This window comes from Populus trichocarpa, chromosome 10 (assembly GCF_000002775.5).
Source record: "Populus trichocarpa isolate Nisqually-1 chromosome 10, P.trichocarpa_v4.1, whole genome shotgun sequence".
Lineage (NCBI taxonomy): Eukaryota > Viridiplantae > Streptophyta > Magnoliopsida > Malpighiales > Salicaceae > Populus > Populus trichocarpa.
Genome location: NC_037294.2, coordinates 2,763,649 through 2,791,188, shown reverse-complemented (window position 1 = coordinate 2,791,188; position 27,540 = coordinate 2,763,649). Strand labels below are relative to the sequence as shown.

Below are 27,540 nucleotides of genomic sequence, written 5' to 3'. Positions count from 1 at the left end.
ATATTTAATTCCAATCAAATATAAAACACAAACCATATTAACAAAATAAAAGAAATTTTTTTTTGAACCACAGTTTTTACCAAACACAAAACTGCTTTTTTTCAACCACAATTGTTGAACCACAGTTTTGTAACCAAACACCTAAAACTGCTTTTTTTTAAAACCACAACTTCAACCACAGTTTTTACCAAACACCAATTTTTTAAAAAATCAACCTCACAAAAATTACTTTTTATGAAACTGCTTTTTACAAACCGCAACCACAACAGCAACCACAATACCAAACACGCTCTTAAGCAAAATGAGCTCTCGACTGGGCTCAACTGAGGCCTGGACTTAGACTTGGGTGTATTGTAAAATATTTTTTTGTGGTACAAAATATTATTTTATCTCAATTTATATTTGAGTTTGGATCTAATCCTTAAAGAATTATCTGTCCGGTTCATGAAAGGTAAAATTAATTAGTTTTCTTCCAGAAGGATTTTTATAAATCTATACAGTTTTTCCAACTTACAAAACAACTAATTTAAAGCTATAAATGTTTTGGTTTAATTCAAATTTTATAGAGGGTAAACAAAGCTGATAATGAGAGAATTCTATCAGCTTTTGGTTTCTAAAATTGTGTATAAGGATTGAATAAGAGTGTTTTCGGGTTGGTTTTTCTATACTGTTTGGATATATTTTTCTATAGAATTTGACATTCTTCTTCACATATTTTTCCATCTTAAATCTTTTGATTTTTTAAGCTTTATTCATTTTTGTTTCCCTCATAATCTAGAGTTTAGTTTCAATTCTTGTAGAAAAACATTGAGGATAATTCATTTGTATATATTAGACCTTGTAAATATTTACAAGTGCACCTAAACAAGATAATGTTGTTGAAATCTTGTGAGGTTTATTGAAGTGAGTATTTTTTGCACAAAGTGAAAACCAATAAAGTCTTAAGGATAAATGATTTTAACTTTGGCAAACAAAAAAAAAGTGAGATTGGTTATATTCTAAAATCTTCAACAAGTAATTACTTTAAACTGGTTTTGTTTAAATATAATTTTTTATACAAATTCAGTATACATGCTAGGATTGTATTTCTATATCTTATGCAAGTCTATATATTTACTTAATATGCATGCTATCTTTTTTTTTATTGCAAGGTTATCATGATCTTGTTGGGTTCTAAAATCTATACACACAACGAAAACAATAAATTTAAGGTAATATTTGGGAGTCCCTAAGATTTTATTAGATAGATCTAGAGTTGTATCATTTGTATTTGAGCTATGTGACCACGTGCTCACGAGTAGGAGCGGAGCTAGGGGGAGGTTACTGGGGGCCTAGGCCCCTGCAAAAGTCTTAAAATTTTATAACCAGAATGAACTCCTTTTTTTTAAGGAAAACGTTATTATTTTCCATTAAAGATATAAATCTCTAGTTAATAATAATTTAAATTGTCGCATCTCTCTTTGTGAGTGTGTAAGGATGAGTTTTCTCTCTTACTTTAGTTTTGTAACGAACTGAATCGATTTATTGAAGAACAACTATTTTCATGTTGTCATTCTATACTTTTTATTTGTGAATTGCTATTCATTGGGTGCGAATTGCTATTCATTGGGTTGGATATCAGATGTGTTATCTCTGTATTACATTTTCAAACCTGATTTTTTGGCTTTTCAAGAGCTATATTGTTTGCATATGAGTTAGGTGATCAAGTTCTCACAAGCACAGGCGGAGCTGGAGGAGTTTAGTTGGGGCCAAAGCCGCTGCAAAAGTCTTAAGATTTTATAACAGACCCAATTCTATTTTTTTTTAAGGAAAATATTTTTGTTTTTAAGCAAAAGTCTTAAGATTTTGGTTTATTTTCAATTTTTGGCAAGTTATCTTCTTATTTTTACTTCTCTCCATAGGCTTAAACAAAAAAATTACAAGTAGATTGTAGAAGGAGCTACTTGGATAGTGCTGGTAATATGCTTAGGATTCTCCATAGGTTTACTGTTAATTTTTCTGTCGTTTTCATTTTGTATAGCTTATAAATTGCGTTTCTCAATTTTCTTTCTTAGCTCTGATCCGGACAAAGCACCCTTTCTTTTCATATAATATGATTTATTAGTACATAATATAATGCACCCTTTCTTTTCAATCACTGAAGCCTTATTTTCTCTTATTTATCAACTTTTTCTCAACCCTTTTCACACAATCACATTAACTTTCTTTAGATTTATTGACTCAACTTTTCACTCAAAATATATTTTTTATTATAATAATAAATTATTTTTTACAAAATATATCAAAACAATATAAAAACATTAAGAAAAATTAATTTTTAAAAATAAATAAATAAACAGTTATGAATGAATATACGGCGGATCAGTCTTCCCTTGAAGTCTCCAGCACCGACTGCTCTTGGCCTCTTTCACTTGACAAGGAATAAGCTTCGCTCCACTAGCCTTGATTGGTGGATGGAAGCACCGAGGATAGTCTGGTGGTATGCCACTTTCACGATTCCACTAGATTTTCAAGATTGGGTTGGTGTTCTCTGTACCAGAACATTGGTATTCCAATGAACTCAAGCAATGGACAAGAGATCTTAAGCTTATAGGGTCGTAATTCAGAGTCCACTAGCCTCCATTTTCAAAGTAAATGATTCCTTAAGCTTGATGTTTAAAGTCTTAAAGCAGTGTCAACCATTTTTGGAACACAAGGGTCACTTCAGAGCCAATAATTTCCGAAGACTTGCGTTTACCTAGCTATGTAGCGTAGCATTGCTAGCTCTCCTCCCCGTAGACTAATTGTGATGTTAAATAGGCAATTCCTTGAGACGAATATTTTCACATTTCATAATATACGAAGTGAGCTCCTTGAAGAAACACGAGAGCAGCAATGGATTGCATCCCCATGCTTGTTTTCTGCTTCATTTCATTTCTGATTGTTAGAACAGCCACACCTACTGACACCATAAACACAGCCCAGTTCATTAGAGATGGAGACACTATAGTTTCAGCTGGCGGGACCTATGAATTAGGATTTTTCAGCCCCGGGAAATCCAAAAGCCGATACTTGGGGATATGGTATGGCAAAATATCTGTCCAGACAGCAGTTTGGGTTGCCAACAGAGAAACTCCACTTAACGATTCATCAGGAGTTGTAAGGCTTACCAACGAAGGACTTCTTGTCCTTCTAAACCGGAGTGGAAGCATCATTTGGTCTTCCAACACATCAACACCTGCTAGGAATCCAGTTGCGCAGCTTTTGGATACAGGAAACCTTGTTGTGAAAGAGGAGGGTGATAATAACGTGGAGAACTCCTTGTGGCAGAGTTTTGATTATCCAGGCAACACACTAATACCGGGCATGAAGGTAGGACGGAATATCAAAACTGGCATGGACTGGTACGTGACATCATGGAAGTCACCTGATGATCCTTCCAGAGGTAATATTACAGGCATCCTTGTTCCTGAAGGATATCCGGAGTTACTACTGTTGGAAGATTCGAAACCGAAGCATCGAGCTGGGCCATGGAATGGCTTGCAGTTCAGTGGCATGCCTCAAGTAAAACCAAATCCCGTGTACATATTTGAATTTGTTTATAATGAGAAGGAGATATATTACACAGAGCAACTTCATAATAGCTCAAGGCATTGGAGGGTCGTCTTACCTCAGAGTGGTGATATCCAGCACATCCTCTGGATCGAGCAAACTCAAAGTTGGCTTCTTTATGAAACAGCAAATACAGATAATTGTGAAACTTATGCACTCTGTGGCGCAAATGGTATCTGTAGCATTAACAACTCTCCGGTGTGTAACTGCTTGAAAGGATTTGTACCAAAAGTTCCTAGAGACTGGGACAAGACAGATTGGTCAAGCGGTTGCGTTAGAAAGACTGCACTAAATTGTTCCAGAGATGGGTTTCGGAAGCTCTCGGGTGTGAAGATGCCGGAGACAAGAAAATCATGGTTCAACAGGAGTATGGACCTGGAGGAGTGCAAGAACACATGCTTGAAGAACTGCAGCTGTACTGCGTATACAAACCTGGACATCAGGGATGGAGGAAGTGGTTGCTTGCTTTGGTTCAATGATTTGATTGATATGAGAACTTTCGTTCAAAATGAGCAAGACATTTTTATACGGATGGATGCATCAGAACTAGGTATGAATTTATCCTCAACTAGAAAAGTGACTCTTGTTTTTTTTTTTTAATTAAAATTTGAAATATTTTCAGAATATTAAAACCAAGCGATATAGTCTGTAAGCGTATCTAAACCTTTCCTTGCGAGGCTATCATCTGCAACAGAGTTTCGTTCTCTTAAAATTTGGCTAAAAGACCCTTAAGCATCATAGAGTTAATACTTTTTCTTGCTTGATATCTAAATGGTTTTTTTTTCAAATATATATTCTTTCAGATAACTAGAAATCAAATTCATGAGAAGAAAGTTATCTTTATATATATTCATATAACATGATCCTTGAGAGTACCTTGTATATATGCTTGTGTTGATAGCATAACATGTTATTTGGCATGAAAGTACTAGAAATTTTCAGGGAAAAACACACACACACAAACACTGAGTTGTTGAACGTTATTTACTCACTGAGTTGTTGAACTCACCATCTCATTATTTACCTTTTCAGGCTTATAGCTTGATAGCATGTCACTTTTGTTGGACCTTCAGAACCTGCTCTTTTGGTTGTACTTTGTACCTTTCCTTTATGTCTAGTTAGTGCTCCAAAACTATGAAATTTATATTAACTCTTGTATTAAGACAATCGAATTATATTATAAAGTTAGTTTTGTTGTTACTGCTACGTTGAATTCTGATTGACTTATTGAAGAATAAGTTTATATGTAAGTTTGGGTTCGCATAGATATGGAACCTTGGAGGGGAACTTTGCCTATGTGCCGGTCATGGATCCGGGAATCGGGTCGTGACAATTATTTACTAGGATTTCTCTTTCTTTTAAAAATAGATCTAGCACAGGATCTTTACCTTGCCAGAATAGTTGAAGAGAAATGTTGAATAAAAAGCTTTCGAAAAATGTCTTGGAGAAGTTACTCTTCAATTGGAGTGTTGATTGCTCTAGAAACAGTCGTTCTTGAGATGGAGTGATCGACCGTCCAGACAAAGAAACTCTTGAGGACTGCAGGAGTGATCTTTGGTACATTAATGCCACTTGAATTTTAATTTGGTGGGGGTAATTATATTCTACAAAGACTCATTTGACAAATGAGGGATGTAATGGAATTTATTATTAGAATTCGAAAATAATCATTGCTGATGAGTGGTGACCAACACACCGATACTTTCTTAAAATTTAGTGTCAGTTCTCCCTATCAATCAATCAGTAAATAAAAAAATCCAGTACTAGAAATGAATGATAGTCAGTGGGGAAACCCTAAGCTTTTGAATCGATGCAAAAATATGATTGCAACCCAGTACTCGTTAGCGTCAAAGTAAACGATTGATTCATTGAACTGAGCTTAAGTCTTGATTTAGCGTCAAACACTGCTTGGTGCTCAAGGCCCACGGCACATCATCAATACATGACATCGCCGGAGCTTCCCTTTGCTCTCTGAGTGTTGACCATCTGTCAATTATGCATGCTAATTTCACAAACCAAAAAAATTCCGACGACGAGCGTTTACCTCAGTAGTGGAGCATTGCTGTCCCGGTAGACTGATTGTGGTGTTAAATAGGCAATTTCTTAAGACGAATACTTTTCACATCTAGCAAGGCCAGCCATTTTATAACATAACAAAGCGTTGAAACACTCATGAGAGTGCCAATGGATTATATTTCCGTGCTTCGTTTTTGCTTCACTTTGCTGATGATTGTAATTGCGCAAAAGAAATTGAAATTGGTCTCGACCTACTGCTTTGGTAAAAATACCAGCTGAACATCTTAGAAATATGGCGATTGCAATGTTTGTCTCCACTAAAAACTTCCACATGGATAAATGGTTGTCTAAGTGAATCTTCAGAAATAAGTCTGGGAGTTGGCTACCTCTAGGTAAGTCTCCAAGCAATGTTCTCTTCATGATTCATGTTTGCGTTACCCATTAGCCAAGCTAGATCTGCTATGGTTTACTCTAAATAATTAAACCTTTATTAAAAATAATCTAGTTTTTGCTTATAAGCCTGCATAGTGCCAAGAAAGCCTTCATTCCTTCATCATGGAGTGAGTTCCTACCATCTTTATCCATAAAAAAAGCCAACCTGATCTAATTCCAATTGATATGGCATATAACTTATATCAAATTTAGCAATATATTATTCATAATAATAACTTACAGTCCGCTCTAGTAATTAAAATAAACAATCATAGAAAAACAAATATATTCATCATATAAACTGAAAAGAAAAGGTAAAATAAATCTCACCATTCTTGAAATCCGAAGGTTTCTGTGTCCTTGTAATCAAGAAAAAGAGCTTAGTCTTGTATATCTATTGAACAACTAATCAAAAAGAAAGAAGAATGCATGATTTCAGGTTATTGGAGGAAAGGGTTTGTTTTTCTTCTCTTCTAGCTGCCCCCTTCTTTCCTTTCTCCTTTTCTTTTTATATCCTAGAAAACCATAATCCCTTTTCTATAACGTAGTCCTTTTCTAAGTAGACAATTTATATTTAAGTATTTCAATAACAATTTTTCTAAAAAAGAAAAGAAAAAGTCTTGCATAAAATCTTCAAGCTTTGACTTTTTACTTAGAGGAGCTAATTTGCCAAAATAAAGACTTGGATGTCGGTTTTGGATGCTTTGAGAAGTACTTTAAACTTGTTTCTTCACAAAACCTGTCTGCTGGCAGAATTCATGTGTCATCTTATAAAAATCATCTCTCTCTCATATGAGATCTTTTTCTGCTGAAATTTGGTAATAAAGACTTTGGACTTGTATTTGAAGGTTATGATTTCAATGCTCTTTCTCTTTTTATTTTCCGTGCCATAGATGTATAGAAATATATAGATGTTAGCTTTCTAATGCCACTAGAATCACTTCGTTTCGACCTCTAGAGCTCAAGCTCTACACAAAACATCAATCAGAGGTCAAATCTGTCAATTATCTCCAATTTACTTCTTTTTGAATCTTACATGTCTTCAAAACATAAAATAAAGAATATCAAGGCATTTTATATATATAACATAGGCAAAATACTAGGTAAATATAGATAAAATTATCGAATAATATGATTACATCAATAGCTTGGAAGGCTATTCTCAAGGTAGCTATTGGTTATTCTCAATTCTCTGAAATTGATTTCAATGAAGTTTTTTCTTTGGTAGCTTGTTTTGATGCTGTAAGAGCAATCATTTCAATTGTAGCTCATAAGGGCTCGTTGTTATACCAACTTGATATAAAGTCAATCTTTTTAGATAGCGAGTTGAAAGAAGAAGTCAATGTAGAGGAACCGTAAGATTTTGTTGTTAGTGGAAAAGATGATAAGGTGTGTTTGTTGAAGAAGACATTATATGGGTTGAAAGAAGCTCTAAAAACTTCGTACAACCAAATTGACAATTACTTCATTCAACATGGGTTTGAGAGAAGCAAAAGTTAGCCTAATTTGTATGTGAAGAAACAAGGAGAGAATGATGTTCTTATTGTTGCATTATATGTTGATGAAATTAACATGCATAATTGACAGATAGTCAGCACTACAGAGAGCTAAGGGAAGTACCAGTGATCGTCATCGTTGCTGTGCCGTGGCCTCTGGGCACCAAGACGTGTATGACGCTGCATCAAGACTTGAAGCTCAGTTCAATGGATCAATCATTTACTTTGACACTACTGAATACTGATACTAAAAATATTATACATACGTGAGCTGCATGATTTATGTTGAAGAAGCATGGAAGTCAATGAACTTGCGCAAAAGAAATTGAAATTCGTCTCGAGCTCCTGCTTTGGTAAAATTACCAGCTGGTTGGAACAACTTCATAGAAATATGGCAGCTCACACACAATATTTCATACTAACACTTGAAGCGATTGCAATGTTTTCTGCGCACATGGTTGTTTCTCTCTTTTTCCCTCTCATTCGGTGGTGTTTAAAGCTGGAATCGTGACCTGAAAAGCTTTTGTTTTGGAATCAACATAGAACATTCTTGCAGATTGCATTACAAATGCAAATTACTGCTTCCACTTGCATTATAAATCAGGCAAAGCAATTACAACCCTATTTATACTAAATAAAAAAATAAAATTAAAACAAAATATTCTCTTCCAATAAGAAAACTAGAAAAGCCTAATAGTATTTAATAGTAAAATAAAAATAAGAAAAAATAAATTTTTAAAATGAAAAAAATAAAGATAATTAAAGAAATATTTACTTTTTTAAAAAAAAATCATGCATCATTTTATAGCTAGGTTAGTCAATTCATTCAACAACTCTCGTTTTCTTTGGTTCCAACGTTTCCTCCTCATCACCGCCCTTTCCTATGGTTCAACTTGATGAAATAATGGAGAAAGAATGTCATCAGATACACTATAAAACAAAATGGGGCGGATTACTTCTAATTCTTTGATTTTGTGTTTAATTACCCTTAGTTTTGCAAGTTTTGATTTACTACCATAAAATTATCAAATACAAATGAAAATACAAATGCTGATAGAAAAAAAACCTATCAGTAAATTACAATGACATTTACCAACATAATATTTTCAATTGTATTCACTGATGAAAAATTTATGTCGGTGAATACCCAAGGGAATTATGTACATTTGAAAATGAAGGAATGAAAAAAAAATTGTGTCATTATTACAAACAGAATTACCAAGAAAATATGTCTGTCAATGATACTCGTTACTGAATCCATCAATAATATTTAACTTATAACCTTACAAATGACGCCCCCTCCCTCATTTCTTGTTTTTCTTCCTTTTTATTTTGTAGAAAACAACACACAACACCCATATTTTATTGCAAATCAAGCTCTTATCATCATAAATCCAACCACTCCAACACTTAGTCTGTCGGCATCTCAATTCTGGTTCAATTGTTTTTTTAAGACTCGCCACATTAAGTAAGCAAAACTATTTTTTTTTTTTGTAATCCATTTTTAAAATGATAATTGTTTTTTGGCATTTTGATTTAGTATATGTAGTTTATTTATGTGTTTATTTGTTTTATAGCCTTTTTTCCATAGAAATTTGTTGTATGACTGGATGATTTGTACATGTTAGGGTTTATTTGAGATTTTAAAAATTTGTATTTGTTTGTCATTTTATGAAATTGAGTTTGATTTTGTAATCAAGATGTTTCATAATGAAATAAATAATGGCTTATTTAATAGATACATTTCAAATTTGTCAATTTTATTGTTACATTGAAAGTTTTGGTAAATTTGAAGGAATTTAATTTTTTAAAGAAAATTGATAATGATTTAAAGGTATTTTTAAAATAGATTGAATAAGTTTGAGTTAAACCAATGATAGCTAATTAGTTGGGTATGGATAATTTGTTTAGTTCACATTATTAATTAATACATGTTGTCATCAATATTCTATATAGATTTCATATAAGTAATGGATAATCCTTTTTAGATGTATTAAGTTTCACCCAAAGGGTTACACAAGATGGATCATTGTAATGAGATTGAGAATTTTATTAATTACATATTGTTTAATCCGAAAAATATTAATGGAGGTGATATTAGATGTCCATGTAAAATATGTAAAACTAAAAAAATTATTGATTCAGATGTTGTTACGATGTATTTTCTACAAAAAAAGGTTCATGGAAAAACACTTGTGTTAGTTTGCATACAGAGAACCATGTGTTCCATACAAGATCATTGTAGAAAGGATGATTGGGTTAACTTCTAGTTGTAGCAACGAGCATAGAGTTATAGATGATAATAATAATAATAATCGTTATAGGAGTATGGTTATAGATACAATGAGAATGAATTAGGGTGATGCAGGTGAATGTTCAATCGTAAATGAAAAACAAAATGCAAACACAACTAGGTTTTTTGATCTTTTAAAATATTCTGATGAACCTTTTATGGGATGGGTGCACAAATCACAGTAAATTATTGGTCGTTGTACAGGTGTTTACCATTAAATCAGATCATGGGTGAGTAAGGTCGGTTACAATAGAATCATTGAATGTGCGATAAGTATTTTACATGAAGGAAATATGTTGAAAAAGAACTTATATGTTGTTAAATCCATGATGAAATGCCTTGGCTTAAGATAGAAGAAAATTGATATGTGTCTAAACTTCTGCATGTTATACTACCTATAAAATGCAGATTTAACCGAGTGTAGAATTTGTGGGCATGCTCGGTATAAACCTAGAACTAGCAAGGGAAGGGCTCTTTTCGCACATGGAATACTGAGATACTCCTCAATCACTCCTACACTGCAAAGGTTATTCACGTTATCAAAGACTAGTGAATATATAACATGGCATCATTGATAAGGATGGAGTCATGATACACCATTTCAATGGTGAAGCTTGGAAAAATTATAATAGGGTCCATCCTCAGTTCTCAATAGAACCACGAAACATATATGTTGGGTTATATACAAATGAATTCAATCCATTTAGGTTATCTGATGCCCCATATTCTTGTAGGCTGATGATATTCAACTTGCCATCGGAGATGTGTATGATGCTGAAGTTTATGTTTTTATCTGTTGTCATATCTGATTTTAATAGTCTGTGTAGGAATATAGATGTTTGTCTTCGATTATTAATTGATGAGTTGAAATAGTTGTGTTCATCTAAGACTTTGATGTATGATGTCTCGAGGAAATAAAAGTTTTAGATGATGGTGGCTTTGATGTGGACTATCAATGATTTTCTTGCATATGAGATGGTTTTTGGTTAAAACACGCATAAAAAATTAGCATCTCTATACTTTATGGAAAATCACAAGGTCTTCTCCTTAACAAATGGTGGTAAAACTTCTTTTTATATTTCTACAAGAGGTTCTTGCCAATCAATCACAAGTATAGAAAAGACTTTTTTATAGATAAATTTGAAAGGAATGTTACACCGTTGGTACCATTAGGTGAAGAATTGTATGATGTGGTCTCACAATACAAGGGCATTGTATTTGGTATTCAATCTGGTAAACAGAAGTTTCATGGTTTTGGTGTGACCATCAATTGGGTTAAGCAGAGTATTTTGTTTTTTTGGAGCTTCCTCATTGGAATAATAATCTCCTCCTCTATAATCTGGATGTCATGTATATCGAAAAGAACATGTTTGAAAATATTTTTAACATGGTGATGGACGTGAAAGGAAAGACAAAGGACAACATGATTGCTAGAATAGATATATATTTGTTATGTCACTGTAAAAATATAGAGTTGGTTTATGATGAGTCACGGGTCGCAAAGCCCAAAGTTAGCTTTGCCTTAAACAAAAATGCACAGTTACTTGTCTAGCAATGTCTTAAGAGTCTGGGTTTTCCTGATGAATATGCTTCAAACATATCTAGATTGGTGAATATGAAGGATGACAAATTATATGGAATGAAAAGTTATGACTACCACGTGTATATACAAACATTCATTCCACTTGCATACCAGGATTTATTGCCAAAAGGAATATGATATGCACTTTTGAAGATCAATCATTTTTTTAGAGATATATGCTCTAAAAAATTGCATACCCAACACATAGAGAAGCTTGAAACAAATATCATCTAGAAAATCTGAAAACTTGAGATAATATTCCCTTCATCATTCTTCGACTTAATGAAGCATCTACCCATAAATCTATTATTTGAGGTAAAAATTAGAGGCATTGTCCGGTATACATGGATGCATCCATTTAAGAGGTTAGAGATTACACAATTATCTTAATTAAATATCTATTATTTTTTAAAAAAATTTAAAACATTCATTTAATCTCATATAGATACTTGTTTAACCTAAAAAAAATGTTAAAAATAAGGAGCATGTTAAGGCTTCGATATACGAGGCTTATATTGTTAAATAGATCTCAACATTTATCTCGTATTATTTTGAGCCTCATTTGATAATAAGAATCAACCGCAACCCAAGTCATGATGATGTGGGGAATTGCCTTCAAGTGTAAATTTGTCAACATTTTCCCATTCTGGGTGACTTTTACCAAAAAATATTTTGAGGGGAAAATACTTGACAAAAATTGAATTTAGAAATGTATATAATTTTGTGCTATTTAACTGCAATAAATTGAGACATTTTATTTAATAAGTATAATATTAATATGTTGTGATTTTTAAATAATTTTTCTCTTATATTCTCATCAACTGATAGATTGAAAAATTCATCGTAGGCTACATTGTCAATTTCTACTGTCTTAAAATCCACATCTGACTGAATCTTAAATTTTCCAATTAAAAGATGAAAAATTTTCCACGTGGGAGGGAATGCTTCTATTAATACATAATTTCATTAAACATTTTTAATGATTGTAATTACGTATCGGGTTTATCAATTGGGAGGGAATGCTAGTGATAGTTTGAATTTACTTTGTTTGGGTCTTGAAAGAAAGGTCAAGTGCTACAACACGTATTTTATCAACGAATATATCCTTCATACTGAAGAGTATGGTCAGGGTAAAAAGACCTATAATAGTAAAATTTGTGTTAAGGGATTAACTTTTAATGAGTTTGAAGCTAATTATTATGGAAAGTTAGAAGATGTTATTTAACTAAAATACCATAGTGAGCTTAATAAAGTTTTTTTATTTAAATATTATTGGTATGATACCATCGATAGAGGAATAAAAGTAGATCCCCACCATAGTTTGGTTGAAATTAATACAAAGTGATACGATCTGGGCAACGAAAAAACAATTAGATTCGGATTCTGACATAAAATGCACAACTGTCTAGTTTCACGGTAATAGTCATAATTCTTCATCCAACTGTTGGATCGTGCTGCGGTTTTACATGGCATCTCCTGACATGTTTTCCTACCTTGGGTTAAAATTTCAAGTCAATCGGAGTTCAGAAAGGCATCGCAATACTAGTCAACATAGGTTGTATGAATTTTGTTATTTGCTTCCTTTTGACTTGTGGACTTCCTATTTGGCTAGGATTCTTTTCCTACAAGGATGTGGCAACTGGTTTTGAAAATTTTCTAGTCTTGCAAGAATATTTAATGGGCAACAATATAGTTTTCATGTGTGGTATGGACTCCATTTTAATGTGGAATCCTTATGGTGTATGAAAAAAATTATTCTATCTTTATTATAATAGGAATCTATCATTAAATAAGTTTCCAAGTCAACTAAGAATATTTTGCAAACAAGAAAACTAAAGAGGAGACAACTTCAAATTTGATTCTCCTAGCTTGTATGAGACTTTTAAAGGGCAACAAATCTGATCCTATCATATTTATGATATTAGATTCAGATTTATTATTGTTATTATTATTTTCTTCTTAGTTTAGGGTTTATTTATATTATTTGAGTTTAATTGTAAGTAGGCATCATATAAGTCCATATAAGGGATCCATTAGAGTTTGTTTCAATCTAGAGTCAGTATAAATAAAGGCACAACTAAACATGTAAGTTAGACAATTCAAATTAATAAAACTTCTTGTTTGCCACACTTTGTGTGTGTGTGTGTTGGTGAGATATATAATCTTCATTCATTGGTTCTCTAAAGAACTGAAAAATAACTTATCGAAGAACAACTGACTTTGTGGCGTCATCCGTATACTTCTCATTCGCAAATCAATATTCGTTAGGTGGGGGTTTCCGTTTCTAATAGTACTCGTGCCTAGATACAAGTTATCTTTGTGTCACACTCCTATCAAACCTGATTTACTTGGCTTTCCGAGAATTGATGTCTTTGTGTGTGGGTTGCTTGACCATGTGTTCAAGAGATTCACACCATTTTGGTATCAGAGCTTCGCTCCATTAATCAGGTTATGTCCTTTTATTTCTTATATTTTTGTATTTACCTTCCACGTTAATTTTTCTTTGTGTTGTTTTTGTTTAGGGTCTGATCTTGTTTCAAATTAATTTCGGTCAAATTGTCTTCTTCCTACGCTATTCTTGATTAGTTGGGAACCTCTTAAACACGCAGTCAAGCAAACAACAGGCAAAGACACCAAATTATACTAGAAAAAAAATTTAAAAGAGAGAGAATCTCAATGTAAAACATCTACAGAGATTTTTAGAATTTTTATTTTGGTTGCAAAAATTTATTTTGTTAATTTTTCAATTCTTGATTTTGAAAAAGAAGAAAAAAAGTTGTCAGAAAATGATGAAATAAAAGAGTTCAATGAAGATGGTATCTCCCTCTAAACATACTGAGAAAAGTAGATCTGGATCCATTTGTTGTTTTATTTGATTGATTTTATTTTTTATAAGTGATTTTGAGATATCTTGTTACGAGGTTTGTATTGTTTTTATAGGAAAATTATTGGTTTTTTTAATTATTTTTATTTGTTTCTATTTAGTTTAAGAAAATATTTTCTTTAAGTTATTTTTATTTTATCCTACTTAGTTTAAGAAATCAGATATTATAGTCGATAATTTTATTTTTCCTATTTAGTCTAAAAATTCCAATAATAACTCCACAATTATTTACTAGGATTTCTCTTTCTTTTAAAAATAGATCTAGCACAGGATCTTTACCTTGCCAGAATAGTTGAAGAGAAATGTTGAATAAAAAACTTTCGAAAAATGTCTTGGAGAAGTTACTCTTCAATTGAAGTGTTGATTGCTCTAGAAACAGTCATTCTTGAGATGGAGTGATCGACCGTCCAGACAAAGAAACTCTTGACTGCAGGAGTGATCTTTGGGACATTAATGCCATTTGAATTTTAATTTGGTGGGGGTAATTATATTCTACAAATACTCATTTGACAAATGAGAGATGTAATGACAGTTCTCCCTATCAATCAATCAGTAAATAAAAAAAATCCAGTACAAGAAATGAATGATAGTCAGTGGGGAAACCCTAAGCTTATGAATCGATGCATCCGAAAAATATGATTGCAACCCAGTAGTCGTTAGCGTCAAAGTAAACGATTGATTCATTGAACTGAGCTTAAGTCTTGATTTAGCGTCAAACACTTCTTGGTGCTCAAGGCCCACGGCACATCATCAATACATGACATCGCCGGAGCTTCCCTTTGCTCTCTGAGTGTGACCATCTGTCAATTATGCATAATGCATGCTAATTTTACAAACCAAAAAAATTCCGACGACGAGCGTTTACCTCAGTAGTGGAGAATTGCTGTCCCGGTAGATTGATTGTGGTGTTAAATAGGCAATTTCTTAAGACGAATATTTTTCACATCTAGCAAGGCCAGCCATTTTATAACATAACAAAGCGTTGAAACACTCATGAGAGTGCCAATGGATTATATTTCCGTGCTTCGTTTTTGCTTCACTTTGCTGCTGATTGTAAGAGTAGCCACCCCTACTGACACCATGCACACAACTCAGCCAATTAGAGATGGAGATAGCATAGTTTCAGCTGGTGGGACCTATGAATTAGGATTTTTCAGCCCCGGTAAATCCAGAAACCGATACTTGGGGATCTGGTATGGTAAAATATCGCTCCTGACGCCAGTTTGGGTTGCCAACAGAGAAACTCCACTTAACGATTCATCAGGTGTTGTAATGCTTACCAACCAAGGACTTCTTGTCCTTCTCAATCGTAGTGGAAGCATCATTTGGTCTTCCAACACATCAGCACCTGCTAGGAATCCAGTTGCACAGCTTTTGGATTCAGGAAACCTTTTTGTGAAAGAGGAGGGTGATAATAACATGGAGAACTCCTTGTGGCAGAGTTTTGACTATCCAGGTAACACACTAATACCGGGCTCGAAGCTAGGACGGAATAGAATAACTGGCATGGACTGGCACTTGACATCATGGAAGTCATCAGATGATCCTTCCAGAGGTAATATTTCAATAATCCTTATTCCTGGTGGATATCCTGAGTATGCAGCGGTGGAAGATTCAAATGTGAAGTATCGAGGTGGGCCATGGAATGGTCTGGGGTTCAGTGGATTGCCTCGGTTAAAATCAAATCCAATATACACATTTGAATTTGTTTTTAATGATAAGGAGATATTTTACAGAGAAACTCTTGTCAATAACTCAACGCATTGGAGAGCCGTCGCAACTCAGAATGGTGATCTCCAGCTCCTTTTGTGGATGGAGCAAACCCAAAGCTGGTTTCTTTACGCAACAGTAAATACAGATAATTGTGAGCGTTATAACCTCTGTGGTCCAAATGGTATCTGTAGCATTAACCACTCTCCAGTTTGCGATTGCTTGACTGGATTTGTACCAAAAGTTCCAAGAGACTGGAAGAAGACAGATTGGTCAAGTGGTTGCGTTAGAAAGACTGCACTAAATTGTTCCAGAGATGGGTTTCGGAAGCTCAGAGGTTTGAAGATGCCGGAGACAAGAAAATCATGGTTTAACAGGAGTATGAACCTGGAGGAGTGCAAGAACACATGCTTGAAGAACTGCAGCTGTACTGCGTATGCAAACTTGGACATCAGGGATGGAGGAAGCGGTTGCTTGCTTTGGTTCAATGATTTGATTGATATGAGAACTTTCCTTCAAAATGAGCAAGACATTTTTATACGGATGGCTGCATCAGAACTAGGTATGAATTTTTCCTCAGATTAGAGAAGTCGTTTTTTCCTCTTCTTCTTCTTATTATTATTATTAAAATTCGAAATATATTCAAACTAGTAAGCTATTGGCAAAAGGATACAACGTTTAAAAATCTTAAAACCAAGCTATATAGTCTCTGAGAGTATCCAAACCTTTCCTTGCAAGGCTATCAGCAACAGAGTTTCCTTCTGTTTTAATCTCTGAGCGTATCCAAACCTTTCCTTGCAAGGCTATCAGCAACAGAGTTTCCTTCTGTTTTAGGCTATTAATTTTCCCTTATACACAACTAGATTAGTCATGACTTGGCATGTCACTTGGTGATGGATTGGTTTTCTCCTACCCAAAATGATAGTGTTTTATAATGAATGAGTAGAAAGCTGAAATTGAATGATCCAAATAACTAACCAAACAAATACAAAAGGCATTTGGCATTTCCTCTTTTTAACACCAGTTTTTCTGTACCATTTTATAGATAACGGTGACTCTGCAAAGGTTAATACCAAATCCAAAGTGAAGAAAAGGATCATAGTAAGCTCTGTTTTGTCTACTGGGATTCTGTTCGTTGGCCTATGCTTGCTCTTGAATGTTTGGAAAAAGAAGCAGCAGAAAAACAGTAAGTATTCACACCATCAAAATCTAAGTATTCCTATCGCACCACTCCTGGATCATCAGATAGCAAGATTGGTTTTTTTTTTAAAAAAAAAAATTAATTTGATTTTCAGTAATATAAGGTATGACTGTAAGTTGTTCAAAGCCCCGTTGTGTTTGATCCTTTGTCTTTCTTTCTATTTTTTCAACAAGCATAACAGTTATGCTGACAGGAAAAATGACAGGTAATTTGCAAAGAAGATCAAATAACAAGGACTTGAAGGAAGAACTAGAATTACCCTTCTTTAACATGGACGAGTTGGCTTGCGCAACAAATAACTTTTCTGTATCCAATAAACTAGGAGAAGGGGGTTTCGGACCTGTTTATAAGGTAATAATTATCCATAAACAGTCGTGCAATATAGCTTCTGAGTTTTCATGGTACAAACTCCAGGCACCAATGGAGTTCTGTAGTATTGAAATTGTTCCACTACAGAACCAACCTTTTTTTAGCATAAAAGGATGACTGATTGGAAAGAATTCCTGAACAGATACAAGCTGCATGAAATTCTCTAGGAATTCAGCAGACAACGCATGATTTGCTTATGATGCTGAGTCATTATTTACAGGGAACATTAACAGATGGACGAGAAATAGCTGTCAAGAGGCTCTCTAAGAATTCAAGACAAGGACTTGATGAGTTCAAAAATGAAGTCAAACATATCGTGAAACTTCAGCACCGGAATCTAGTGAGGCTTCTTGGATGCTGCATTGAAAGAGATGAAAATATGTTGGTCTACGAGCTTTTGCCTAACAAAAGCTTGGACTTCTACATTTTTGGTATGAATCTCACCAAACTTTTCAAAAAGCTATTCCAATGTTTCAAATCTAGCACTATTGAGCTTCCATAATGGATTTGACATCAATTGTTTAGCCATCTATTGAGCATCGTTCAAAGCCCTTGGGAAGGTGGCTTTGTAGGGGGAGAGTTCTCCACTTTCATGCTGACAAATTCTGCCATATGTAATTGTAACTCAAAATTCATTGATCGTAACTTATCATCTCCCTTTTTCTTGATCCTTCACAAACATTTAAGAATCTGATAAGAGATGTAATGGATTGACTTGGGCAGATGAGACTCGAAGCTTGCTAGTAGATTGGCCTAAGCGCTACAACATCATCAGCGGGATTGCTCGAGGACTCCTTTATCTTCACCAAGATTCAAGACTAAGAATAATCCACAGAGATCTGAAAACCAGCAATATTTTGTTGGATTACGAAATGAATCCAAAAATCTCAGACTTTGGCCTCGCTAGAAGTTTCGGAGAAAATGAAACTGAAGCCAATACTAATAAAGTGGCTGGAACGTAGTAAGTGTCATCTCTATCATACGCATTTTATCTTCATGGTCTGCAAATGGAACTTAAAATTCTCTGAATACATGCAGTGGTTACATATCTCCAGAGTACGCAAATTATGGGCTCTACTCGCTAAAATCAGACGTCTTCAGCTTTGGAGTATTGGTGCTAGAGATAGTGGGTGGCTATAGGAACAGAGGATTCCGTCATCCAGATCACCACCTCAACCTTATTGGGCATGTAGGAGTCAAAGCTATGTTACTTATTATCTTTAATTTCAATATATTCTTGAGTACTTTTTTCAGAAACCAGATGCCTGCACATGTTTAATGAGACCTGAACACTTTAAATCTTCAATGTGTTATTGACAGCATGGTTTTGTTTATCAGGCTTGGATACTGTTCAAACAAGGCAGGCCTCTGGAACTGGCTGCGGGATCAAAAGTTGAAACACCCTATTTGTCTGAAGTGCTACGTTCAATTCATGTGGGGCTGTTGTGTGTGCAAGAAAATCCAGAAGATAGACCAAACATGTCATATGTGGTTTTGATGTTGGGTAATGAAGATGAATTGCCTCATCCTAAACAGCCAGGATTCTTCACTGAAAGGGATCTCGTTGAAGGAAGCTATTCATCAAGCCAGAGCAAACCACCTTCGGCAAACGTATGCTCGATTTCAGTGTTAGAGGCAAGATAGATTACTTGTATTTTTATTCTTATGAAAACTTGTGTGCTTGTTTTGCGTGGTCTTGATGTTTGTGATCGTGTGATCATAAAAACTCTGCTGAATGTTTTCCAGGGCAGGTTAATTTCTAGGAAATTATTAACATTTTTATGTGAAAAAAAATAAAAGAAAAGTTGAGAAGTTAAAATTTAACCCAAATACAAATACAACATAAGCTTTTAGAGGAGAGAGACTTAAGCAAACTGGGCTCTTGGCTCGGCTCGATTGAGGCCTGAACTTGGATGTATTGTAAAATAATATTTTGCACTACAAAACATTATTGTATCCCAATTTAGATTTGAACTTGGGTATGGTCCTTAAAGAATTACAAGTCCAGTCCATTAATTGTAAAACTGATTAATTTTCTTCTACAAGGATTTTTGTAGATCTGAACAGTTTTTTGAGCTCAAAAGACATGTAATTTAAAGCTACAAATGTTTAGGTTTAATTCAAATTTTATGGAGGGTAATCAAAGCTAATAAGAGAATTTTATTCACTTTTGGTTCCTAAAATTGTCTATAAAAGGGATTGAAGAAGAGTGTTTTCGGGTTGGTTTTAGTGCACTTTTGGATAGATTTTTCTACAGAATTTGACATTTTTCTTCACATATTTTGCATCTTAAATCTTGTGGTTTTTTAAGCTTTATTCCTTTTTGTTTTTCTCATAATCTAGAGTTTAGTTTCAATCCTTGTAGAAAGACATTAAGTATAATTCATTTGTATCTGTTGAACATTGTTTATGAGTGCACCTAAAGACGACGGTGTTGTTGAAATCTTGTAAGGCTTATTGAAGTGAGTTTTTTTGCACAAAGTGAGGAGCAAAAAAACCTTAAGGATAAATGATTTTAACTTTGGCAACAAAAAAAAAATTGAGATTGGTTATATTCTAAAATCTTCAACAAGTAATTACTTTAAATTGGTTTTGTTTAAATATATTTTTTTATACAAATTTAGTATACATGCTAGGATTGTATTTCTATATCTTATGCAAGTCTACATATTGACTTAATATGCATGCTATCTTTTTTTTATTGCACGGTTACCATGTTCTTGTTGGGTCCTAAAAATCCATACATGTATGATAACGATAAATTTAAGGTAATATTTGAGAGTCCCTAGGATTTCATTAGATAGATCTAGAGTTGTATCGTTTACATGTGAATTATGTGACCAAGTGCTCACGAGTAGGGGCGGAGCTAGTGGGAGGTTAGTGGGGGCCTTAGGCTCCTGCAAAAGTCTTATGATTTTATAACTAGACCGAACTCTTTTTTTTTTTAAAAAAAAAAGGGAAAACGTTGTCATTTTCCATTAAAAATATAAATCTCTAATTAATAATAATTTATATTATTGCATCTCTCTTTGTGAGTGTGTGAGGGTGAGTTTTCTCTCTTATTTTAGTTCTTTAACGAACTGAATCGATTTATCAAAAAATAACTATTTTCATGTTGTCATCCTATACTTCTTATTCGTGAACTGTTATTTATTGGATATGGGGGTATAGATTCTAATAATATTGATATCTAGGTTCAAGGTTATCTGTTGATTTCTTAACATTCCAAGACTTGTATTGGCCAAAGCCGTTGCTAAAGTCCTAAGATTTTATAACATTAGATATATATAAATCCCTAGTTAAAAAGACAATTTCCACACCAGCAACCTAAAATCCTCCTTTCCTCTATTGTTTCCCTGGCCCTTACCCACCAAAATCCTTCAATTGACACGATCTAAATTAAATTATCCCTGCTTTTTTCTAAGCCACAACAAAGAATTTCAATTCAAGTTTGGTTTATTTTCAATTTATGGCAAGTTAACTTCTTATTTTCACTTCTCTCCATAGGCTTCAACAAAAAAATTACAAGTAGATTGTAGAAGGAGCTACTTGGATAGTGCTGGTAATATGCTTAGGATTCTCCATAGGTTTACTGTTAATTTTTCTGTCGTTTTCATTTTGTATGGCTTATAAATTGCGTTTCTCAATTTTCTTTCTTAGCTCTGATCCGGACAATGCACCCTTTCTTTTCATATAATATGATTTATTAATTAGTATATAATAATGCCCGTTTCAATCACTGAAGTCTTGTCATTTTTAATTTCACTATTAAAATATTTACACTAATATACTTTGTTTGATATTTGTAACGTGTTTAACTTTAAACTGCAATGCAATCTATTATTATTAATATGGTATAAAATTTTTGTAAATGTTTATTTATTTATTTAATAAAATGATTATTAATAATTTACATATTTTTTATTTATTTATAGAGTGGTTAGTTACTATGAAATTCCTTTTTTTTTTCAGCCTTTTTATGATTCTAAATTTACATGTACATATAAAAATAATATTATTTTATTTTTAAAAAATTATTTTTTATACAGCATATCAAAACAATATAAAAATATAAAAATAAATTAATTTTTAAAAATAAAAATAAATTGTTTTAAAAAAATACTTTAAAAATAAATAAATAAACAATATACGGCGGATCAGTCTTCCCTTGAAGTCTCCAGCACCGACTGCTCTTGGCCTCTTTCACTTGACAAAGCACCCTTTCTTTTCATATAATATGATTTATTAATTAGTATATAATATAATGCACCCTTTCTTTTCAATCACTGAAGCCTTATTTTCTCTTATTTATCAACTCTTTCTCAACCCTTTTCACATTAACTTTCTTTAGAAAATTATTATATAAAAAAATTAAAAAATAAAAGCATTACATTATTTTTAAATAAACAATATACGGCGGATCAGAGCTACCGACAAAGTTTTTCTAATTTGTGTGGTGCGGCCAAAGCATTACATTATTACATGTATAAAGAGGTGTTTTAAAATTCGGTAGTAATTATTTTTAAAGTATTTTTAAAAAAATATATATAAAAATAATATTATTTTATTTTTTAAAAATTATTTTTTACGAGCAATATCAAAACAATATAAAACATATCAAAACAACATAAAAACATTAAGAAAAAATAATTTTTAAAAATAAATAAATAAACAATATACAGCGGATCAGTCTTCCCTTGAAGTCTCCAGCACCGACTGCTCTTGGCCTCTTTCACTTGACAAGGAATAAGCTTCGCTCCACTAGCCTTGATTGGTGGATGGAAGCACCGAGGATAGTCTGGTGGTATGCCACTTTCACGATTCCACTAGATTTTCAAGATTGGGTTGGTGTTCTCTGTACCAGAACATTGGTATTCCAATGAACTCAAGCAATGGACAAGAGATCTTAAGCTTATAGGGTCGTAATTCAGAGTCCACTAGCCTCCATTTTCAAAGTAAATGATTCCTTAAGCTTGATGTTTAAAGTCTTAAAGCAGTGTCAACCATTTTTGGAACACAAGGGTCACTTCAGAGCCAATAATTTCCGAAGACTTGCGTTTACCTAGCTATGTAGCGTAGCATTGCTAGCTCTCCCCGTAGACTAATTGTGATGTTAAATAGGCAATTCCTTGAGACGAATATTTTCACATTTCATAATATACGAAGTGAGCTCCTTGAAGAAACACGAGAGCAGCAATGGATTGCATCCCCATGCTTGTTTTCTGCTTCATTTCATTTCTGATTGTTAGAACAGCCACACCTACTGACACCATAAACACAGCCCAGTTCATTAGAGATGGAGACACTATAGTTTCAGCTGGCGGGACCTATGAATTAGGATTTTTCAGCCCCGGGAAATCCAAAAGCCGATACTTGGGGATATGGTATGGCAAAATATCTGTCCAGACAGCAGTTTGGGTTGCCAACAGAGAAACTCCACTTAACGATTCATCAGGAGTTGTAAAGCTTACCAACGATGGACTTCTTGTCCTTCTAAACCGGAGTGGAAGCATCATTTGGTCTTCCAACACATCAACACCTGCTAGGAATCCAGTTGCGCAGCTTTTGGATACAGGAAACCTTGTTGTGAAAGAGGAGGGTGATAATAACGTGGAGAACTCCTTGTGGCAGAGTTTTGATTATCCAGGCAACACACTAATACCGGGCATGAAGGTAGGACGGAATATCAAAACTGGCATGGACTGGTACGTGACATCATGGAAGTCACCTGATGATCCTTCCAGAGGTAATATTACAGGCATCCTTGTTCCTGAAGGATATCCGGAGTTACTACTGTTGGAAGATTCGAAACCGAAGCATCGAGCTGGGCCATGGAATGGCTTACAGTTCAGTGGCATGCCTCAAGTAAAACCAAATCCCGTGTACATATTTGAATTTGTTTATAATAGCAAGGAGATATATTACACAGAGAAACTTCATAATAGCTCAAGGCATTGGAGGGTCGTCTTACCTCAGAGTGGTGATATCCAGCACATCCTCTGGATCGAGCAAACTCAAAGTTGGCTTCTTTATGAAACAGCAAATACAGATAATTGTGAAACTTATGCACTCTGTGGCGCAAATGGTATCTGTAGCATTAACAACTCTCCGGTGTGTAACTGCTTGAAAGGATTTGTACCAAAAGTTCCTAGAGACTGGGACAAGACAGATTGGTCAAGCGGTTGCGTTAGAAAGACTGCACTAAATTGTTCCAGAGATGGGTTTCGGAAGCTCTCGGGTGTGAAGATGCCGGAGACAAGAAAATCATGGTTCAACAGGAGTATGGACCTGGAGGAGTGCAAGAACACATGCTTGAAGAACTGCAGCTGTACTGCGTATACAAACCTGGACATCAGGGATGGAGGAAGTGGTTGCTTGCTTTGGTTCAATGATTTGATTGATATGAGAACTTTCGTTCAAAATGAGCAAGACATTTTTATACGGATGGATGCATCAGAACTAGGTATGAATTTATCCTCAACTAGAAAAGTCACTCTTGTTTTTTTTTTTTTTTTTTTTAATTAAAATTTGAAATATTTTCAGAATATTAAACCTTTCCTTGCGAGGCTATCATCAGCAACAGAGTTTCGTTCTCTTAAAATATGGCTAAAAGACCCTTAAGCATCATAGAGTTAATACTTTTTTTTGCTTAATATCTAAATGGTTTTTTTTTCAAATATATATTCTTTCAGATAACTAGAAATCAAATTCATGAGAAGAAAGTTATCTTTATATATATTCATATAACATGATCCTTGAGAGTACCTTGTATATATGCTTGTGTTAGCATAACATGTTATTTGGCATGAAAGTACTAGAAATTTTCAGGGAAAAACACACACACACACACAAACACCAGCCTTGCATTTGGCATTTCCTCTTTTTAACACCAGTTTTTTCTCTACAATGTTATAGATAACGGTGGCTCTGCAAGGGTTAATACCAAATCCAAAGTGAAGAAAAGGATCGTAGTAACCACTGTGTTGTCCACAGGAATTCTGTTTATTGGCCTATGCTTGGTCTTGTATGTTTGGAAAAAGAAGCCGAAGAAAAGTAGTAAGTATTCCCACCATCAAAATCTAACTATTCCTATCGCCCCATTCCGTTGTGTTTGATGCTATAAAAATCTTGAGTTTACCAGCTAATAGAGATCCCTTGTCTTTCTCTTTCTTTTCCCCCAATCCATAGAAGTTATGCTGACAGGAAAAATGCAAAGAAGATCAAACAACAATGACATGAAGGAAGAACTAGAATTACCCTTCTTTAACATGGATGAGTTGGCTTCTGCAACAAATAACTTTTCCGATTCCAATAAACTAGGAGAAGGGGGTTTCGGACCTGTTTATAAGGTAATAATTATCCATAAACAGTCATGCAATGTGGCTTCTGAATTTCCTTGGTGCATACACCAGGCACCAGTGGAGTTCTGTGGGATTGAAATTATACCACTACAGAACCGGCCTTTTTCTAGCATAAAAGGATGGCTGATTCGAAAGATTTCCTGGAGGAGTACATGCTGCATGAAATTCTCAACTTTGAGAAGACAACGTGGGATTTTCTTATGAAGCTGAGTCATTATTTGCAGGGAACATTAACAGATGGACAAGAAATAGCTGTCAAGAGGCTCTCTAAGAATTCAAGACAAGGACTTGAGGAGTTCAAAAATGAAGTCCAACATATTGTGAAACTTCAGCACCGGAATCTAGTGAGGCTTCTTGGATGCTGTATTCAAAGTGATGAGACGATGCTGGTCTACGAGTTCTTGCCTAACAAAAGCTTGGACTTCTATATTTTTGGTATGAATCTCACAAAACCTTTTCAAAAAGTTACTCGAATTTTTCAAATTTAGCACTATTAAGCTTTTATGAATTGTTCTACCATCTATTGAGCTTCCTTAAAGTGGCTTTGTAGGAGAAGAGTAGTTTTCCCCAATTTCATTCTCACAAATTCTGCCATGTATGTGTTTGTAATTGTAACACAAAAACTCATTGATAGTCACTTATCACTTATCAACTGATAAGAGCCATAATGGATTGACTTGGGCAGATGAGACTCATAGCTTGCTACTAGATTGGCCTAAACGCTACAACATCATTAACGGGATTGCTCGAGGACTCCTTTATCTTCACCAAGATTCCAGACTAAGAATAATCCACAGAGATCTGAAAACCAGCAATATTTTGTTGGATTACGAAATGAATCCAAAAATCTCAGACTTTGGCCTGGCTAGAAGTTTTGGAGAAAATGAAACGGAAGCCAATACTAATAAAGTGGCTGGAACGTAGTAAGTGTCATCATCTCCATCATACGCATTTTATCTTCGTAGTCTGCAAATGGAACTTAAAATTCTATGAATACATGCAGTGGTTACATATCTCCAGAGTACGCAAATTATGGACTCTACTCACTAAAATCAGACGTCTTCAGCTTTGGAGTATTGGTGCTAGAGATAGTGACTGGCTATAGGAACAGGGGATTCAGTCACCCAGATCACCACCTCAACCTTATCGGGCATGTAAGTGTCAAAGTTATGTCACTTTGACTGTTTCATTTCAATAAATTCTAGAGTGCTTTTGTTAAGTACCAGATGCCTGCACATGCTTATGAGACACGAACACTTCAAATACTTGAAGAAAAACTGAAGAAATTTTGAAAAACAATTGAGACCGACAATGATCAATGGGTATGCATGCTGAATTTGCATGGATAAATAATGTGTTCTTAATAGCATGGTTTTGTTTATCAGGCTTGGATACTGTTCAAGCAAGGCAGGTCTCTGGAACTGGCTGCGGGATCAGGAGTTGAAACACCCTATTTGTCTGAAGTCCTACGTTCAATTCATGTGGGGCTGTTGTGTGTGCAAGAAAATACAGAAGATCGACCAAACATATCACATGTGGTTTTGATGTTGGGTAATGAAGATGAATTGCCTCAGCCTAAACAACCAGGATTTTTCACTGAAAGGGATCTTGATGAAGCAAGCTATTCATCGAGCCAGAACAAACCACCTTCGGCAAACGGATGCTCGATTTCAATGTTAGAGGCAAGATAGATTGCTTTTATTTCATTTCAAGTGATTAAAGGCGAATTAATATTCGATAGATGTTCTAGTTGCAGAACAGGAATTACGAACAAAAGCAAGTCAAATAAATGCTTCTAAAGCTTAGTGTCTCTATGAAACGTGAAGAAATTGAAGACAAGTATCTTCATGTAATCCAAGAGTTGCAGCTACATTTATGAATCATGGGGAGGGGACTCCAGATATTTCTCTTACTTGATGTTCATGTATCATCAAGACTTGCCAGCTAGTATTTCATCTTATAGATTTGAACATTTCATTAGAACATTTGTATTTAAGTTTGTTTTTGAAACATAAATTACCATCAAGTTTGTGATAATATTTTAAGATTAATAAGTTCTCTTTTATAATTTAGATCCAAGAAAGTTCATATTAATTTTACTATCTATGTAAGTTCATTTTACGACTATAAAGGTAGAAAATATAATTCTTCATGTCTGAAAAATATTTTTTAAAAAGAATAAATTTTTTTAATTATTATTTGTATAAGGGGGTGCTCTGAATTATAGAAATTAACAATGATAAAATTATATGATAAAACGTTTTTTATTTTTTTTTCTAAGATAAAAAAGATAAGTAATAAATTTAAAAATGCATTGTTAGGATTTTATAGGAAAATACAATAAACATAAAATTAGTTGGAAGGAAAACTTGAAATCTAAATTTATAAGTTTACTCCATCTATCCCTTCTATATATTAAAAAAACATATCACTATTTTTTATTCCCACTTTTCCAAAACACCTCTTTAATTAGGAATATTATAGTTTGAAAGGTTTTTTTTTTTAGGAATATCCATAGTACGAAACTCTTGAGTAGAGGTATAATAGTTGTCTCGAAAAATTCTCGCAAAACAAAATGATTGATTGCTCGATCAACCACTCCGAG

General features: G+C 34.0%; 3 protein-coding genes across 5 annotated transcripts in view; all 3 read left to right on the top strand.

Moving 5' to 3' along the window:
* LOC18110799 (G-type lectin S-receptor-like serine/threonine-protein kinase At4g27290) overlaps window positions 1–19,352 on the top strand; it is a 133,606-nt gene extending 114,254 nt beyond the window's left edge. The window contains exons 3-7 of one of the 3 annotated variants that reach the window (XM_052456584.1): window positions 17,399–17,556; window positions 17,795–18,005; window positions 18,298–18,535; window positions 18,613–18,763; window positions 18,913–19,352. In XM_052456584.1, the coding sequence (XP_052312544.1) occupies window positions 17,399–17,556; window positions 17,795–18,005; window positions 18,298–18,535; window positions 18,613–18,763; window positions 18,913–19,218 (1,064 nt within the window). In that variant the 3' untranslated portion in view covers window positions 19,219–19,352. The remainder of the gene's footprint in view (window positions 1–17,398; window positions 17,557–17,794; window positions 18,006–18,297; window positions 18,536–18,612; window positions 18,764–18,912) is intronic. The other 2 variants (XM_052456583.1, XM_024610838.2) reach the window with 2 other exon arrangements.
* On the top strand, window positions 2,366–4,797 carry LOC112328985 (G-type lectin S-receptor-like serine/threonine-protein kinase At4g27290). The gene is made up of 2 exons (XM_024610845.2): window positions 2,366–4,141; window positions 4,624–4,797. The coding sequence occupies exons 1-2, from the start codon at window positions 2,875–2,877 to the stop codon at window positions 4,629–4,631; spliced, it is 1,275 nt and encodes a 424-aa protein (XP_024466613.1). The 5' UTR covers window positions 2,366–2,874; the 3' UTR covers window positions 4,632–4,797.
* A 3,375-nt stretch (window positions 19,353–22,727) lies between the features above and the next one.
* LOC18110810 (G-type lectin S-receptor-like serine/threonine-protein kinase At4g27290) lies at window positions 22,728–27,007 on the top strand. Its single transcript, XM_024610844.2, has 7 exons — window positions 22,728–24,037; window positions 24,490–24,630; window positions 24,763–24,923; window positions 25,160–25,370; window positions 25,621–25,858; window positions 25,939–26,089; window positions 26,321–27,007. Exons 1-7 carry the CDS (start codon window positions 22,771–22,773, stop codon window positions 26,624–26,626), a joined length of 2,475 nt encoding a protein of 824 aa, XP_024466612.2. The 5' UTR covers window positions 22,728–22,770; the 3' UTR covers window positions 26,627–27,007.
* The last annotated feature ends 533 nt before the right edge of the window (window positions 27,008–27,540 follow it).

Bases quoted from the DNA above. Each gene is read 5' to 3' on its own strand.
- LOC112328985 (XM_024610845.2), top strand. From the start codon at position 2,875: ATGGATTGCATCCCCATGCTTGTTTTCTGCTTCATTTCATTTCTGATT.
- LOC18110810 (XM_024610844.2), top strand. From the start codon at position 22,771: ATGGATTGCATCCCCATGCTTGTTTTCTGCTTCATTTCATTTCTGATT. The intron at 24,631-24,762 runs GTAAGTATTCCC...CCCAATCCATAG, and splicing joins AAAGAAGCCGAAGAAAAGTA to AAGTTATGCTGACAGGAAAA. The intron at 25,859-25,938 runs GTAAGTGTCATC...GAATACATGCAG, and splicing joins AATAAAGTGGCTGGAACGTA to TGGTTACATATCTCCAGAGT.